At 38.8% G+C, this 18,430-nt stretch overlaps 1 protein-coding gene across 4 annotated transcripts in view; it reads right to left on the minus strand.

Moving 5' to 3' along the window:
• The window catches only part of ECPAS (Ecm29 proteasome adaptor and scaffold), a 107,967-nt gene that overhangs the window by 39,720 nt on the left and 49,817 nt on the right, over window positions 1-18,430 (minus strand). For all 4 annotated transcript variants that reach the window (XM_086683702.1, XM_086683701.1, XM_086683699.1 and 1 more), the window contains 14 exons: window positions 17,819-17,904; window positions 17,492-17,570; window positions 15,415-15,464; window positions 14,358-14,424; window positions 14,143-14,265; window positions 12,002-12,105; window positions 11,483-11,606; window positions 10,426-10,506; window positions 8,945-9,170; window positions 8,459-8,550; window positions 5,508-5,642; window positions 4,575-4,737; window positions 3,948-4,120; window positions 2,237-2,338 (listed from right to left, as the gene is read on the minus strand). In XM_086683702.1, coding sequence (XP_086539828.1) covers window positions 2,237-2,338; window positions 3,948-4,120; window positions 4,575-4,737; window positions 5,508-5,642; window positions 8,459-8,550; window positions 8,945-9,170; window positions 10,426-10,506; window positions 11,483-11,606; window positions 12,002-12,105; window positions 14,143-14,265; window positions 14,358-14,424; window positions 15,415-15,464; window positions 17,492-17,570; window positions 17,819-17,904 — 1,605 coding nt within the window. The remainder of the gene's footprint in view (window positions 1-2,236; window positions 2,339-3,947; window positions 4,121-4,574; window positions 4,738-5,507; window positions 5,643-8,458; window positions 8,551-8,944; window positions 9,171-10,425; window positions 10,507-11,482; window positions 11,607-12,001; window positions 12,106-14,142; window positions 14,266-14,357; window positions 14,425-15,414; window positions 15,465-17,491; window positions 17,571-17,818; window positions 17,905-18,430) is intronic.

Below are 18,430 nucleotides of genomic sequence, written 5' to 3' on the forward strand. Positions count from 1 at the left end.
TTCATTTTAATGTACCCTTTATTACACGTTTTTCCCATTGTTACTAACAACATAACTGGCATTACAAACAAAAACAAAATTCCTTAACTCCATTTATGAATGATAGGATACCCAGACTTTACTTTAAATATTCCAGAAATAGGGGTGCCTGGCTGGCTCAGTCAGTTAAGTGTCCGACTTCGGCTCAGGTCATGATCTCACAGTTTATGAGTTTGAGCCCCACTATGGACTCTGTGGTGACAGCACAGAGCCTGGAGCCTGCTTCAGATTCTGTCTCCGTCTCTCACAGAAGTAAAGATAATACTAATATAATGAATCCCCATGTACCTGTTTTTATCTCATCTCATGATCCTTTATTTCTGGGATATTTAAATGTATTTTTTAATGTTTATTTATATTTGAGACAGACAGAGCGTGAGTTGGGGAGAGGCAGAAAGAGGGAGAGAGAATCCCAAGCAGGCTTTGCATCGTCAGTGTAGAGCCTGATGCAGGGCTCAGTTTCACAACCCATGAGATCACTATCTGAGCCAAAATTAAGAGTTGGACGCTTAACCCACTGAGCCATACAGCGACCCCTTTTCTCACTATTCTTAAACTTTAATCTCTCCATCATGTTTCTAGTGTTTCGTATTATCTCTGTCCTTCTACACTCTTAAAAAATAACTTCAGTAACAAGTTAATAATCCAAACAAACCTTCATTTATCTAAATAAAACTAGAAGAGAGGCGCCTGGGTGGCTCAGTCAGTTGAGTATCCGACTCTTGATTTCGGCTTAGGTCATGCATGATCTCACTATCATGAGATCAAACCCTGCATCAGGCTCCATGACAGCATGGAGTCTGCTTAAGATTCTCTCTCCCTCTCTCTCTGCTCCTCTCCCACACTTATGCTCCCTTTCTCTCAAAAATCAATCAAACTAGAGGAAATCCATCTCTCCCATGAATTTTTTAAAAAGAAAAAAAGGTAAGAAAGCAGACACTGTAAGCTTTTCCCCAAGAGGTTACAATGTCAATGACACCAGGGAGAACCTAATGTGGGTATAATTCATACTCAAAAAAATTCACATTAAAAATACTGGATTATTGGGGCACCCGGGTAGCTCAGGCAGCTAAGCCTCCGAATTCAGCTCAGGTCATGATCTCGCCATTCCAGAGTTTGAGCCCTGCAGTGGGCTCTGTGCTGATAGCTCAGAGCCTGGAGCCTACTTCAGATTCTGTGTCTCCCTCTCTCTCTGCCCCATTCCCGCTCATGCTCTGTCTCTCTCAAAAATAAATAAACGTTAAAAAAATTCAAAAAAAATACCGGATTATGATTCCAGAGACCTGGATCCTAACACTGGCTCTGTCACTCAGTGGCCTTAGTCCTCACCCCAATCAGCTTCCTGTCTACCTGCCATCCTTCCAGGCCCAAAAGGAACCTCACCTCCAAAACCCTAACATAAGTCTCCCAAACAGAAGTACTCACACCCTCCTTTGTAAGTCTACTGGCTTCTATGCAAATGTCTCTTCGTTCATTTATTGAGGTCCTACTACTACCAATCACACTGCCAGGCATTTGTTTCGTAATGGGGATCAAAATAGACTTTGCCTCAGTCTAGTGGACAATTAGAAACTGTGATAAATGCTGTGAAGACAAAGTTTGGAGAATGAGAGCCCAATAACTGAAGGATCTACTCTAGTTTGATGGCTTTGAAGGGGCTCAGCGCAATCCAAGAAAGGAAGTATTAGTCTTTCAAAAGCTCAGAGCAAAGAAGGACAAAGAGTCTGGTGTACAAAAATGTGAGTAAGTGACGAGAATCAAGCCTAGATGAGGGTCCATATCAGGTCTTGTTAAGATTCATGACACAGGCCTAGCAGCTGCCCATTTGTTGGTCTTCCCAACTACCCTAGAAATTTATCCAGAAGACAGAAGCTAGGCCATCCAACTCAAGAGCAACTGGAATACCCAGCATCCAATTCCCACATTTAGTTCACTGGGTTAAGTGTCCTCTTCTACCCACAATGCACTGGGCTTTACTCAATAATTATGAGGAGAGGATTTTCCCACATAGGTGATTTAGTCAATGCTATGCCTACCGAAGTGGTAAGCCCAAGGCTGGTTTGTACTCAATAAGTACTTGGTGAATAAATGAATAAAAGTTTAATTTAAAATCTCATAGCATACAAAACTCCAGCTAAAAAAAAAAAAAAAAAAAAATGCCTTTTTCTGAATAACAATCAGATAGCAATATAAATACCTCCACAGAGTCCATCAGACCTTGCAAGAGGAGCTTCTGGTGAGGAAAATCTCCATCCCCAACTGGAAAATATCCCAGTGTTTGGATTGCTCGTTCTTTCATCTAAAAGAACAGAAAAATTTTTTTAAACAAAGTACATAACAGCTTTATCAGAGAACAGTGTTTCCAAAATGAGAGGACAGGGAGGAGTAGGCTGGCTAAAGCACTTATACATGCAAGTTTCTTCTTAAAAGTATCCAATTTTACATAATTATGTTTATAAGACACTGGAGGTAGAAAGACATAAAACTGAGTTAAGGGTCCATGGCTGCAAAAGAAGAAAGAAGAAAGCCTCTAAGTAGGTTTATTATCCTTCAAACTGTCTATAAATGTAGGTTTCTGAGCCTGGGTGACCTAAAATCAACTCACAGCTTGACCATTTTAGCAGCCTTTACAGGTATGTAACCTTAGGCAAGATACTCCACCTCTCTGTGATTCTATTTCCTCATCTGGGAAAACAGAGATGACAACTGTACCTACTTCACTAGACCTTTCAGAGAATTCAATTAATTAATGTATGCAAATCACTCAAGCACACACCTGGCACATTGTAAGTGCTCACCAAGGGTTGATAATCACTAATTAGTTAATAACAGCTAACAAAAACTACACTGTGACATTCTCAGGAAGTTTTAAACGGTGTCCAGATCAAGAATCAGATTATGGGAGTGCCTGGGTAGCTCAGTCAGTTGAGCATCTGACTCTTGATTTCAGCTCAGGTCATGATCCCAGGACCACAGGATTGAGCCCCGCATCAGGCTCTGTGCTGAACATGGCGCCTGCTTAAGATTCATTCTCTCTCTCTCTCTCTCTCCTGTTTGTGCCTTCTCTCTCTAAAAAAAAAGAATAAAAAGGGTGCCTGGGTGGCTCAGTCAGTTAAGCATCTGACTCTTGATTTCAGCTCAGGTCTTGATCTCACAATTGGGGAGATCGAGCCCCGAATTAGGCTCTGTGCTGACTGTGCAGAACCTGCTTGGGATTCTCTCTCTCCTTCCCTCACTGCCCCTCCCCCACTCATTCTCTCTCTCTCTCTCTCTCTCTCTCTCTCTCTCTCTCTCAAAATAAATAAACTTAAAAAGAATAAGCTTATGTGTCTATTAAATTTGTAGCAAGTTGATTTATCTGCTCATTAAATCATATTATACTTCAACACTGAGGTACTCTGATCACAATTATAATGTTTTTAACTTTATGAAAATGTTTATCTGAAACTTAAAAATGATAAAATTCCCTCTCCTCAGATATTACTCACCCCTCTTACTAATGCCCAGATTTCTTAAAACCAAATCGGCTGTCAGAGATTAAGATTTAGAGTTGTTCTAAAATTACAAACGTGATAAAACTATTTAACACTTTACAAACTATTTAACACTTTATTATCCATTGTTTGCAGGACAAAAGAACTACCTGATGCACTTAATTCTTTACCCAAATCCTAACAGGTATGGGCCTACACTGGAGCAGCTTGGCCAAATGGTGCATGCAGAAAGGCTGAACAAAATCACCCTTAACTCAAAATTAAACAGTCACCTAGACTTCCTGTATCATTCTCTTTTATATTAAATCCTTCCTCCAGCTGCATGGCCCTCTATGCTCATTACAACTATGTTTTTGCTCATTTATGTATCTACAAATAGAATTTCAGAAAGGAAGGGAAAAAAAAGAAACTTGCCTTATTTGTTTCTTTACTGGAGGGTATTCTATTCAGTAAGCTTTCTACAAGATGCAACTTGGTGAAGCCAGATCCCTCACTGGGGATTGGGAGGGGACCGTTTCTGCCAATTTCACCCAGAGCTGTACAGGCAGCAATTGCCAGGAGGGGCGACGTACTGTCCAAAAACGAGCCTGAAAGCACATTGAGACAAAACTGAGAAGAATACACTTTTGCTCTTGGGATCCAGGGCAAGCAGCAAGGTACTTGAGATTGTTTTAAAGAGAGCACAACAAATCAAAGACTACATTTCCCTCTAGTTGATAATTTGTTAGCATTTACTCAGTAACAAAACAACATAGAAATTAGGTAGACAGCACTGTACTCTGGTAAATGTTTAAGGTTTTTCCCATGAGGAAATATCACCTCCGTCATACTGAAACCTATGTATAGGAAAAAATATACAGAAAAACTAGAGTACTTTCACTGCTATTAAAAACACAGAATTTATCCAACACTAAGTAAGGTATTGTGAAAAGGCGTGTGCCTTTAAAGTGCAATGCTGCAAAAAGAAACTAAAATGCTGTATTAAATTTTAACCTAATTCAGACACTGCAACATCCAAGTCAGCATGAGAGTATTCATTACCTATCGTTTCGGTGGCGCTCTGAATGAGCTCCTCCTGGTCAGGCAGGAAATCGGCATTTGTCTCCAGGTCTTGTTGTTCGGCCATTCTCATTTTCTTCTTAGCCAAATATCTTCCTACTGTGAACCCCAATGCAAGCAAGGATCCGTGTTGTATCTCTGGGCTCTGAATTTAACCACACAACAGCATACGTGTCTGTCACTCTCTCACACATGCAAGAATGCACCGAAATAACTATGTTTCTTACAGTCATCTCCAATAAAACATAAGGCCAGACAACAAAGTGATCATTTGAGATTCGACCGAATACTAATGAATCTGGGGTTTCTAACACTCAAGAATTCTAAGAAGGCAAGCTGGGTCTTGACTCACTTCAAGTAATTCCCTAATCCTTCACCCACTCCATGTCGGTGTGAAGGGGCTCTCCTGCAGGCCCCCCTGTAGCACCCATACATTCTTCTAGCTTAGAGCACTTACGTAACTACATTACCACAATCTTTAAGCCTAACTTCTCCCTACCGCCAACAAAATACAATGAGCAGATACTATTTCTAACTGCTAAAACCTCTAAACACAAAGTTGAGGTCTGAATGTTTGCAAGCACATGCTTTCTGATAGAAAAGGCACAATGAGAGGCACCAGTAGATGGGGAAAGAAAAAGGAACTAACATTTCTGAGCACCTGTAGTACTAGGGATCCTCATGTATTTACTGAATTCCCAGCACCTAAAATTCAGCACCTAAATCAGACACAAGGCACTCAAAGTTGTTGCACAAAATGAATTAATCAATGTATTATCTATCATCTATCTCACTTACTCTTCACAATCATAAAAGTTCCTTTTAGAAATGAGAAGACAAAACCTAAAAACAGATGCTTTTGGAAAGCTCTGCCATCTCCCCCAAAAAAGAATAAAGACAAAACTGGTAACATACATGATTGTCTTTTGTAGTCTTTATAAGCTGTTCTATCATTGACTTCAACTCATTTCCAGACACTGTAGACACCACCACAGAATAAAACAATGCTGCCAGTTCACGCATCTCTTCTTTACTGCTATTCATCAGACTCTGAGTGGTGTAAGAAACAAATATATACATCATATGCAATCATCTTCCTACTGACAACATCTGACATTTAAAATTTATAATACGATATATTCAATCTATTGGTATCTGCAAGAAAATAACACAATAGGCTATTATTTAAAAGTAAAAGCTGAATTATATATCAAAATGTCCTATGCCTTTTCATCAAAAATATAAAACATAAAACACAAAGAATTTATACACAGATGATCTAAAACAGAGGTCAGGGTGCCTGGCTGGCTCAGCCAGAGGAGCATCCGACTCTTGATCTCCAGGTCATGAGTTCAAACGTCATGAGTGTAGAGATTACTTAAATAAAAAAAAATTAAAGCAGAGATCAACAAATGTTTTCTGTAAAGGACCAACTAGGCTTTGTGAGACCTATGATCTGTGTTGCAACAACTCCATTCTGCCACTGTAGCACAAAAGCAGCCACAGGCAACAGATAAATGAAAGGGTATATATGTGTTCCAGTAAAACTTTATGGACTCTATAATTCTCATGTATCAGAAAATGTTATTCATCTTTTTTTTTTTCAACTATTTAAAAATTAAAAACTGAGGTGCCTGGGTGGCTGAGTCGGTTGAGCCTCTCACTCTTGATTTTGACTCAGGTCATGATCCCAGAGTCATGAGATAGAGCCCCGGTGTTGGGCTCCATGCTGAGTGTAGAGCCTGCTTAAAATTATCTCTCTCTGCCCCTCCCCTGCTTGCTCATACACGTTCTCTCTCTCTAAAAAAATAATTTTTAAAAAATTAAAATACGAAGGGACGCCTGGGTGGCTCAGTCAGTTGAGCATCCGACTTCGACTCAGGTCATGATCTCACACTCACGGGTTCGAGCCCCGCGTCAGGCTCTGTGCTGACAGCTCAGAACCTGGAGCCTGCTTCGGATTCTGTATCTCCCTCTCTCTCTGCCCCTCCCCCACTCGCACTTTCTCTCTCAAAAATAAATAAACATAAAAAAATTTTTTTAGGGACGCCTGGGTGGCTCAGCTGGTTGGGTGTCCGACTTCGACTCAGGTCATGATCTCGCGGTCCATGAGTTTGGGCCCCACGTCAGGCTCTGTGCTGACAGCTCAGAGCCTGGAGCCTGTTTCAGATTCTGTGTCTCCCTCTCTCTCTGACCCTCCCCTGTTCATGCTCTGTCTCTCGCTGTCTCAAAGATAAATAAACGTTAAAAATTTAAAAAAAAATTTTTTTTTAAACTGACATATGAAAACCATTCTAAGCTTGCAGGCCATAAAAGAACAGGAGGCAGGCCAGATCTGGTACATGAACCACAGCTTAATGACCCCTGATCTACATGATCAAAAGTCAGAAACTCTGACATCATTTTACAATCAGCAAATATTCACAAGGAATAAAAAAAAACCTTTTAAGCCAGAAGCGATTTCATGAGACCAGATTTTCCAGAAAAGTGCAAAACTCACACCTCTTGGTATATTACATTCATGCTTTCACACTAAGAGAAAATCTGTACATTTTACCATAACTCAAGTTCCATTTTCCAAAAAGAACTGCATTAGGTGGCACAAGAGGTATATGAAACTGTATGAGCCATACCTGTACTAAAAACAATGTTTCACTTTGCAGTGCAATTCAAATTTAACTGAGCATCTTGAATTTTTCTTTGTTAAACCTGGCAACGCTTTTGGTGTGAGCATGGGACAAGAACACTCTCCTACATGGCTGGTGGGAGTGTAAACTGGTACTGCTCATATGCAGGATGCTTGTATCCCTCAAAAATGCTAAGCCTATGTCCTCAATTCCACTTCTAGGGAATCCATCTAAAAAATATACTGCCTTATATTCAAAATGATAGACTGTTCACTGCAGCAAACTGGAAGCACCCTAACTGACCATCAGTGGGGCTCTAGAATAAATTATGGCACATTTATATAATGGAAAAAATGAAGCCATTAAAGACGATATCCTCTCTGTAGTTCTACAGGAGTACCTACACATTTTAACTTTAAGCGAAAGAAGTAAGATACAACATGGTGTGAAATTTAAAAAAAAACGTGAAACAACAACAATAAAACAGTGTGAAAACTATGCACCTTTTGTGTAAAAGAAGGAAATAACTTAAAAATGCTTACTTTTATCTGTGCGTATGTGTGTAAGTATACTCGAGAAAGTACACCATATATAAATAAGTGATGACCTATGTATATCAGGTGAGAGGGGAAGGGGCAGGAAGTAGGGAGATTTGGGTAAGTAGGAGACAGTTACAGAAAGGAGACAGTTTACATATTTTTTTAAATGATCTATTATTCCACTATCATAAGGCAACCAGTTTTGTTTTTTTTTTAAGTTTATTTGGAGAGTGAGAGTGAGAACGAAAGAGAGAGGGGAGGGTGGGGGGAGAGAGGAAGAGAGAGAATCCCAAGAAGTCTCTGTGCTGTCAGCGTGAAGCCTTGACGCAGGGCTTGAACCCATGAACCTTGAGATCATGACCTAAGCTGAAATCAAGAGTCAGACGCTTAATCGACTGACCCACCCAGGTGCCCCACATATTTTTTATTTAAACTACAAATCTATTTTTTTTAACTTTTAAAACAGTAAAACATAGTTTTTTTTTAACTATATGATTCTCAATTCATCTCTCACTCTCATCTAGATGGATCATTGAGATACACTAACCTAACATGCTTCCCAGGAAGTGTTTGGTAGGAGAGTTTTCAAAATGGCCCAAAGGTAGGAATAGTCATAGCAACACTAGCAGGAAGACGAAATCCTAAGACTACAGTGAAAAATATACAGAATCAAAGAGAAATGTACATGCATAGGATGTACCTTTATCCATTCTGTTTTGTCTACAAATTTGGCAGCCAGTTTTTCTGGATACACAGAGACAGCTTCCAGTAGACAGTACATGACTGGCAAACCTAATTGAGATAGAATTCCGTTTTAGCTTCAAGAGAAGTGGTAAACACACAGGGTTCACTAAATTCCTTTTAAGTATAAGGCCCCTGCTTTGGAAGGCATCTCCCAGTTCTACAAAACAAAAATCAACTTAAATCCAGTATGTGATTCAATACAGCAAGTTTACAGACTAAATACCTATAAAAAGATATACCATTCTTCATACCCACTTCCAAAGTAAAAAACATTATCTATTGTTAGCATTTCTTTCTGAAGGAGTAACAGTGCATCCAGGATGAATCAAGTAAGTTTAGAAAAGAAACAAAGACTAATGTTCAGGTACAGGAGTGAAGAGAGTTAAGATTAGATTTTTGCCTAAGTGCTTTACCATCTGTCCTCAGCCGCACAACCACCTACCTCCAACACCTGCCAGCAGCTGCTGAAGCAGGCCAATGTAGATCTGAACAGGGTTGGTCTCTCCACTCTTGGAAGAAGATGATGAGGATGTCACCTGGCTACCTGACATCAGAGTCCGTATGTAGCGGCCAATGGCCGGGGCGTGATCTTGCATATCGGCCAAACTCTGGGAGGTGGGCACCACTCCTGCACTGTGCGCTAGGCACGTGCGCAAGTACAGGACGATCTGAAAGCAGAAGGAGGAAAAGCAGTCAAGCTCCTCAAGAAGTCAGTGTGGGAGGGTGTACTGCAAAAGGACACTTTCCTAGCTTTATTTCCCCACCCTCCCTCATAAAGCTATTTGACAATCCTCACAAAAGCTGGAAAACATGACTCAGTAAGTTAACTGAAATTACAGTAATGCAGCACAGTTTACATAACAAGCTTTTATAAATCCAAAGAGTGTTTTTAGTGGAGCTTAATGGAGTTAAAATGCAAACTCAACTTTTTTAAAGTCTAAACAATTACAACAAAATCGTTATTTTTTAAAAGAGGTGGGGGGGAGAGAGAAAGAGAAAGGGGGGGGGAGAGAGGGAGAGAGAGAGAGAGAGAGAGAGAGAGAGAGAGAGAGAGAGAGCAGAAACCTGGGGCAAATCATCTATTCCTGTAGAACTCCAGTTGTATTTAACCTCTACCAACGTAAGAATTTGAGAATATGGGTTCATACCATCTACCAAAGAGTAGAGACAACACCATAAAAACTTGTGATACAAACTGGCTAACAAGGAGTCCTCTGGAAGTTCTTCCCTTGAGAGCTAAAATAGGACAGGTGACAATTCCACGGTGGGTATTCTTACTCACTCTGAACAAGATTACCTCCTGTTGTTTAATTAGTGCAAGTCAATGACCTAAATAGATAACCCAAACAACCTCGGCATATTGTTGGCTTTAAATTCAAATCTAATTTGCTGTAATAATTTGCTGAAAATAACAACAATAATCAATGCAGAGCACCCAGTTCCTCCACAAAGAGAATCTCACTGAGCTAAATATACTTAAAGACTCCACCATGAATTAAAATAATACCAATTACCAAGGGGCACCTGGGTGGCTCAGTCAGTTAAGCATCGTAACTCTTTTGATTCTGGTTCAGGTCATGATCTCACGGTTTATGAGATCAAGCCCCACATCGGGCTCTATGTACCGATAGCACGGAGCCTGCCTGGGATTCTTTCTCTCCCCTTCTCTCTGCCCCTCCCCCGTTCTCACTCTCTCTCTCTCTCAAAATAAATACACTTTTTAAAAACTTAAATAAATAAATAAATAATAAAATAATACCAATTACCCAAACGCTTTTTTTCTAATAAACAACCTGGTGAAAAACAATGACATCACAACATGGGTTTATGTAGAACACAAAAAAGTTCGGACATCTCTTTGGGTGTGACATGATCTTTCAGAATGTGTAGAGAGAGAGAAATGGAAACCTATCCCAGTCCCACCTCTCCAAAGGCCGCTGGGTTAAACGGAAGGACAGTGGTCCCAGTCATGTACTTGGCTGGAGTTTTCATTCGATGGGAAGCCTGATAAAAATAAGCCAAAAACAAACACTATTACTAAAAAATGGAGCACATGTGCCCCTCCTCAATTCAAACACAATTGTATTTCTAACTACATTATTGTTTGCTACAGTTTTTTTCTAGTCACAGCATTTTTCCATCAATCATGCTGACTGCACATGTCCCTCAAACCCTAAATGACAGGTGTGGTGCTTTTTTTCCTGGCTTTTCTCTCCTTTTCTCCTGGCGTGTTTACTGCTTGTTTAAAAAGAATAAACTGCTCCAGGCATCTATTAACAGTCACCTCGGGCCACTGCAGGCCTGTTATTTTCATTACTAATGGAGCAAGAGGAAAATATGTGCACAAAAGCATCTTCTGACCACAAATGTGACTATGCTATAGAGAATTATGGCTACCTAGTCCTGACCTCCAACTCCCTTAAGATATCTGTCTGAGCAGAAAGCTAGGACTACCAGCATACTCAAAGAAACACTGATGTAAAAAGAGGGACAGGATCAGGACTGGGGGGTCACGATAGCCAACACTCTGTCTGATCCACCAGCAGAGAGAACTGCGCACACGTGGGAGGTTTGCAAAAGCAGATGTGATGCCCTCCTATGATCAGAGTGGAAAAAATCTGACCTATTTCCTGAAGTATTCTTAAACTTATGGTTCCTAAATAATTCTCTCAAAAAATAAAAAAGGAGACCTATGTTTAAGAATGTCATACCAAGGGGAAAATTTTTAAACCTAGCCAGAATGTTAAAGAGCATATAAGGAATTATAAGTAATTCAGAATGGGGCAAAACAAATCAATTTTGAGAATTACATTTTCTTCATTGTGTATTCTCTTCCTCTACTGTAAATATTAACATTGTTAAAAACCTTACTACTATTCAACATTTAGCAATGACCTTTCAAATGTGTCACCTAAAAATGCGTTTATTTTTATCATTCATTATATGACCCACACTAATTTTCTGAAGTTAAATGCCATACCTTTTCTTGAATATAATACACCATTTCTGGGAAAGAAGGCATCTGCTTAGAAGCATTTTCTTTTCTGTTTCTACCGGGAAGACATCTTAATACTCGCTGTGCCTCTCCATGAACTTCTTCTCGTCTTTCAGAAAGACAAATAAAAATAAAAAATTAATTGCAATAATGGCAAAATGATCGTTTGATGATTAAGAACAGCAATTTTATTTGACAGCTGGGGTTCTGAGAAAATGTCTTAAATACGTTCTTGGCTATCTAAGAAAAAAGTCCTAAAATACACTGCAAGAAATTACTTCTCTTTGGAAATATCTTGAGATTTGAACAGTTATGTGGCTTGCCCAGAAATAAACAAGATAGGGTATAACTACAGGTCTCTATCATATCAAGGGCCATATTTTTAACTCTTTAATAAATTGCTTCTAAATTCCATAGACCAACATTAAAAACAATATAAATTTTAGTAATTTTCAAATAATTTTAAATGAACCCAAATTCAAATTAACACCTTTTGAAACTTACGGATCTCCTGCAGCTAGTAAGAGCAAATATCTGGACGGTATATGATCTGAGGGAAACACCGTGCTAGCAAATTTCACAGCCACCTGTCGAACTTGAACTTCAGGCTATTTGACACATGAATTCATGTACACACAAACACATACGGATTTTAAAAAAAGAAGAAGAACTCAATTAGCAACAATTCATTCCAGTCAAGATAAGTCATCTTAATTGTAAACAATCAAAATTAAAACTGCTATTTTAGGAAGTATGTCTAAATAAATAAAGACAAATCATGTGTTGAAAATCTTTAATCAAGTTGTTTAGAAGCTCTGGAAAGTGACATCACTTAAAAAGTACTTTTATGATCTAAAAGGACCCTCCAAGTAAAGCAGGAAGACCCACCAAGACCATACATAGCCAGAGAATCTCTCTGTACGTGCACATCCTCAGCCCAACTTTGGGACCAAGGTCACTGCAGTTTCTGGCCATCACCCCTGCTTCCCCAATTCTCAAACTGTTAGTCACATGAATGAAATTAAGACATTCTGCAGCGAACACAAACAGAGGTTACTTGGAATCTCTACAAATTTGGAGCAAAATATGTCCAAATTTTTCAGATTAGCTCTAGTTAAAACAGACGCCAAAGCAGTTTCAACTACGTAAACATATTCAATGAGCTTAAATAGATTAAGTATCTATGAATACAAAGTTCAACCGGAGAAGCAGTTGAAGAATCTTTCTTCTGAAAAGCCTTATTCTCATGCACTTCCCCCGCCCCAGGTCCTTCTCTTAGTCACAAACCTAACATCCTGAGAGGAGAGCGATAGTAAGAAACAGATACTGTCCTACATTCAGGTCTATCTTGCTCTTTATCATTCCTTGAGCTACAATAAACAGCAATGATATTAAGGACTAGTTCGTATGATTTAGCCTACAGTCTGGTTGCTTTCAGTGTAGTCTAAGGATATAAATTAGCTTTGCTGTAGTAATACTGTTACATGATTTTATCCATGTAGGTACAACCAGCACCCACATGCATTATACAAGCATCATGCATCCTTGTAAGGTTACCTAGGGAAAGTCTTAAGTATTCTAATGAGTTTCCAAAAAGCCTGCACTTCTTTGTCCACAATATATGACTATGAACCATGTACAAGAGCATCTGACAATGGAACTCTACATACAGTAATTTTCTTAAGTGTATATAATAATCCTGTCATATTTCAATAGAAACCAGATACCTTTCTGAACCTTCAGTAATTCCCTCGATATGAATATATTAAATATGCCAGCCACATTTCAGTAGGACACAACATATTAATCACACTAAGACTTTTTGACATCATTCCCTCTTCTAATCTCCCTTTCTACTCCTAGAAATGGAGGACAAAGAACTGACCACAGCAAATACATATTATTTTTTATTGTATAATATATATTGCATATACATATTGCATGTACATATTGAGTACATATAGATAACTCAAAATTCTCTACAAACCACCATGACAGCCAAATAAAGTCTAGAAGGAAGAAGAGTATGTGTGATGGTACTGGCTTACTTCCTACACACTCATTATAATGTATAAAATTTGTCTTTCTCACCTGCTTAGCCAGTGGACTCTAGGGTTCAACTACCAAGTAAGACAAAAGAAAACTTGGGAAAACACAACATTAAGAACAGTTTCCCAACATGAAAGGCTTTAAACATAAAGCCTCTGTGAATATCACCACTCCCTCTTCCCTAAAATCATATTCCCATCACAAAGTACCAAAAATCAACCATAGGGGCGCCTGGGTAGCTCAGTCAATCAAGTGCCGACTTCGGCTCAGGTTGTGATCTCACAGTTCATGAGTTTAAGCCCCATGTCAGGCTCTGTGCTGACAGCTCAAAGCCTGGAGCCTGCTCCCCATCCTATGTCTCCTCTCTCTACCCCTACCCCACTCACGCTCTGTCTCTCTCTCTCTCTCAAAAATAAAATAAACATTAAAAAAAATTTTTTTAATAAAAAAAATCAATCATAAAGCACAGCCCAAATGAAAGCAAATATTCTTCTTACTTGTCAAGATAGTTAAGGAGAAAAGCAATTCAAATTTTGTTCTTAAAAATGTAAAATGTCTATATTGCCAACCTCTCCAGTTCACATAGCTGGACCTACCTTTATTAAGTATGAAGCCACAAGTGCCTCCATGAGAGTTCGCTGTGCTCCCTCCAAAGTACTATAAGCTCCAACCATCATAGATAACGCTTCTTGAATAGCAAGCCGAGTCTCAGGCTCTTCCTATAAGTATGATAAAAATAGCATTTCCCTCCTGTCAGGTGTCCAGGTCAGCATCCAAATGGAAAGCATAAACTTGCCAGGTGTTTCCCTACCTTACACAGGGCTTCAAAAAGTTGCTGCACAAGAGCTATATCCTTAGTGAATAAATGGGGCATTCGACTGTAAGAGAATATAAGACCATTGTTATGATCATACATTTCCACAAGGTTGAAAGAAAATGCAACTAAATGAAAATTTTCTTGAATTGCATTTTCATCTCTGAACACAATGTCAGCATCATTAGATTACCTCCCCCAAAGAGCCAAATACTTTTTAAAGCGAATATTTAATTCTTCAGCTGTCTAATCCAAGTAACCATGATTTAAATACATACTGTCCAGATATTCCCTTTACAATATTCCATGCATTCAGTTAGCATTTCTGATTTTAATAGGAAAAAAACACAATTAAGACTAAACTGCTATTTAAACTAAAGGCTATCGGACAAGTGCGGTATCGGGGGATCTAGGGTGGCTTTTTTCTGAGCCCCAAAGATCCTTTCCCTGCACAGTACAGAAGAGCAAGACCCAATCTACACGGGCCAGTACAAAACCTGTACCATGGACAGAAGCACCATATGGTGCTACTGAGGGTGCTGTACCTCTATCTCCCTGCTTTGAAATATAGTGAAGGAAGAGGAAACCAGGAGGAAGTAGAAAAAGGAAATCATACTAAGCCTGAAAAAAAAAAAAATCCACCTTTGGAAACAGGGCCACCCAGAATCATAATATAGCACTATCAGAAAAGAGAGTCAAAGAGATAAACCTTGATGACTGGAATTATAAAGACTGGTAATAAAGAAGCCACAAGAACACTTAAGATCAAACAAATGTCTCCAGGGTGCAAGAAAAAGTAACCCATCATGACACAATCCAGTTCAAAATATCATTTCAAGACTACCATTTAATATGGAAACATACCTTCAAATGTAAATTGAAACATCTCACATCATTTTCCTACTACAAGGAAAACATTTCTAAACAACCTATGGCTTAAATACATTTCCTTTCAAAATCAGAAAAAAAATTATTCTCCATCTATTATTAAATGCCACATAATTTCTCTTAGTTTACCAACAGGATATCTCTCACTGAAGAAGAGTTTACTCACCTGGAGAGTTTTCCAACAGCTGAATATGCCATTGACAGTAGCTTAGGGTCCTTGAAATTAAGAAGAAAAAAAAAGAACAAAAAACAGACAAAACAAAAAATACAGTAAACAGCAAAACATTTTTGCTGCAATTACATGCATTATTTTACTCCTTGTTAAACCTGGTCTCACTCTGCCTAACTACAAGATATTAACATCTCAACAAAACAAACCAACAAAAAAATCCAAACCCAGAATCATCACACTACTAAAAGGAAAAGGAAAAACAAAAATGAAACTTTGCATCCCCAACTCTCTCCAAAAGGAAATGCAGATGTCATAAATGAAAGGGTTCTCTTAGTTGTGCTAAGTTCAGGGTATTTGCAACACTATGTAACCTGCAAACACCAAAATTCACCTTCAACACACTGGGAAAACAGCTGAACTTAGCAGAAAATTCACCACTGGTCACACACTAGCGTCCTCCATCTCTAACCCAAAACTGTGATAAGCTAAGCGAAGAACAATTACCTACAAGTTGGCATGATAACAAACAGCTTCCTCTCATATCTTCCATTATAAAAAATTAAAGGGATCACAGTCATCAAGAGAGTGAGGTTCCCTCCTCAGACAGACAGAATTTTACATCGTTTTATGAAAGCCAATAGTCTGATGCCTCAAAACAAAGTAACCCCTCTGTGAGCTGAAGTTTATACAATTAGCATAGGGCTCACTCTTCTGCACCTAAATGGACACTCTTAAGGAGTCATCTGTTGGGAAGACAGGCAGGTGTCATCTCCAAGTACAGGGATCGGGGCCCTGTGGTTTCACCTGGCCTCTCTAATCTACTTTTTTTTTTTTTTTTTTAACGTTTTATTTATTTTTGAGACAGAGAGAGACAAAGCGTGAACGGGGGAGGGGCAGAGAGAGAGGGAGACACAGAATCGGAAGCAGGCTCCAGGCTCTGAGCCATCTGCCCAGAGCCCGACGCGGGGCTCGAACTCACAGACCGTGAGATCGTGACCTGAGCTGAAGTCGGACGCTTAACCGACTGAGCCACTCAGGCGCCCCTCTAATCTACTTTTAAATATACAAATTCTCCCCTAAAAACCCAAAAGCACTTTTATTTCTACCGACCATCCCAAGCATCTGACTATCCATGCCATAAAAATAACCTGGAAGGTTCCTTAGGCCTCAAAAACCACACAAATACTACTCAATAAAAGACAGGAGAGCCAAGCCCCCCAAACACAACTGCACACCAAACAATGGCTTTTCACTAATAATACCTGTTAATGTGCATTCAGTGTGCCGATAATGGTGTGTGATCTCCTTTAATCTTCACAATAATCCAATGAAGAGGTATTATTTTTCCAATCAAGAGCAGAGCTCCAAAGATTTTAAGCCACTCATCAAAGGACAAAACTAGGATTCAAACTCAATTCTAACTCCAAATGCCAGGATCTTAGTGACTATACCACTGCAAACATGCATTTGTGTGTAGCTCAGATTTAGGAAAATAACGCTAACTGGAGTTCTCAAATCTTACTTTCTTTAGCAAATTCACCTGAACTAATGAAGACGGCATGGCACGAGGGACACAGCCAGGACAAACAGGATTCAAAACACTTGGTTTCAAGGAAGCCTCATCTCACTGAGGTTAAGGAATCAAAAACTTACTGAATGCATGTTGTTACAGAATTGTGAATAGGTAAAAGCTCAGCCCTTAAGAGTTAACACTATTTCTGAATCTAAGCAAATCCAAATAAACATCCACATGAAAACAAATCATAAAATAAAATTTAGTTCTTTCCATTCCATTTTTGCATAGTGCCTAAAAGCAGAATAAAGTGCAAATGCTTTAAAAAAGATAAGACCTCTCAAAATTCATATCAATTTTTTTAACACTTAGTACCAAAAAAAAAAAAAAAGCAAAAGGTGGCAGCAATTTCTGAAATTTGTACCACTTCAAGTAAAAATGCTAGAAATGATGGAACAACAGCAAACTGTAACTAACTAAACCAACATGTAGACCAGAAAGGTGGATAACATTCTAAAATAGAAGCTGTTAACAATATGTAAAAGACAAGTCACTTACTTCTTTATATTCATTGATTAGCTTGGTCAGGCCATTCAAAAGCATTGGACCTAGGGGCTTAATCTTGATTTCTGGACAACTTTAAAAAAAATAGCACACATACACAAAGCAAAATAAAAATCTCGTTATTATTTATCTTTTCAGATGATTACTTCAAATAATGAGACACAACTGAAATAAATTAAAATAATCTATTGAAACCTACAATTTTTTTTTTTTTTAAGATGAGCAAACATGGATTTCTTTCTGGATAGGAAAGAAATACTTGAAACATCTGATCATTCCAACAGCTTGAAATCTTACAGTCAAATAGTTGAAAAAACTTACGTTATACAAATGTGATGCACAAACTGCAAGGATAACGTTCTCAATTTTGAATTTGTATTTGTACCAAAAAGTCCGTCATACACCACCTACAAGAAAGGGACAATGACAATACCAATTAATAGCAGCAATTTACTATTTTCAAATATTAGGCTTCAACAGCAGATCTTGTGCACCACCCCTCATTCTTCAAAATTAATGATTATAATCATTTTAGCTGACCACCATAGGAAGCCAGCCAATCAGTGGCTCCAGTCAGTAGTCCATGAAGTACAAACACAAAGGTTGACCTTACAAGTCTGCAAAACTTGTGGCTCTACCACCAGAAAGCAACAGAACTCACAGCAGGCCCCCTCTCTGCCACTCTGTACCACACAGGGGACACTATCAGATAAAACCACTTTGGGTGTATTAAGTTCCTCAATTACATGCAGTCATTCTGAACAGATTATATAAAAACTTCACAGAAAATACCAAGATTAAAGCATTCTACAAGCGGACAGTCGGGACATAGGTGCTCCATGTATTGTGTAGTCATGTCTAGGTGGCAAAAGAGCACACAGTACATGAGTTTTGTGCAGCATCCAGAAGGCTCAAAGAAATCTAAATTTCCCA

The sequence above is a fragment of the Puma concolor genome, chromosome D4 (assembly GCF_028749965.1).
Source record: "Puma concolor isolate L17-30 chromosome D4, mPumCon1.1.hap2, whole genome shotgun sequence".
In the NCBI taxonomy this organism is placed as follows: Eukaryota; Metazoa; Chordata; class Mammalia; order Carnivora; family Felidae; genus Puma; species Puma concolor.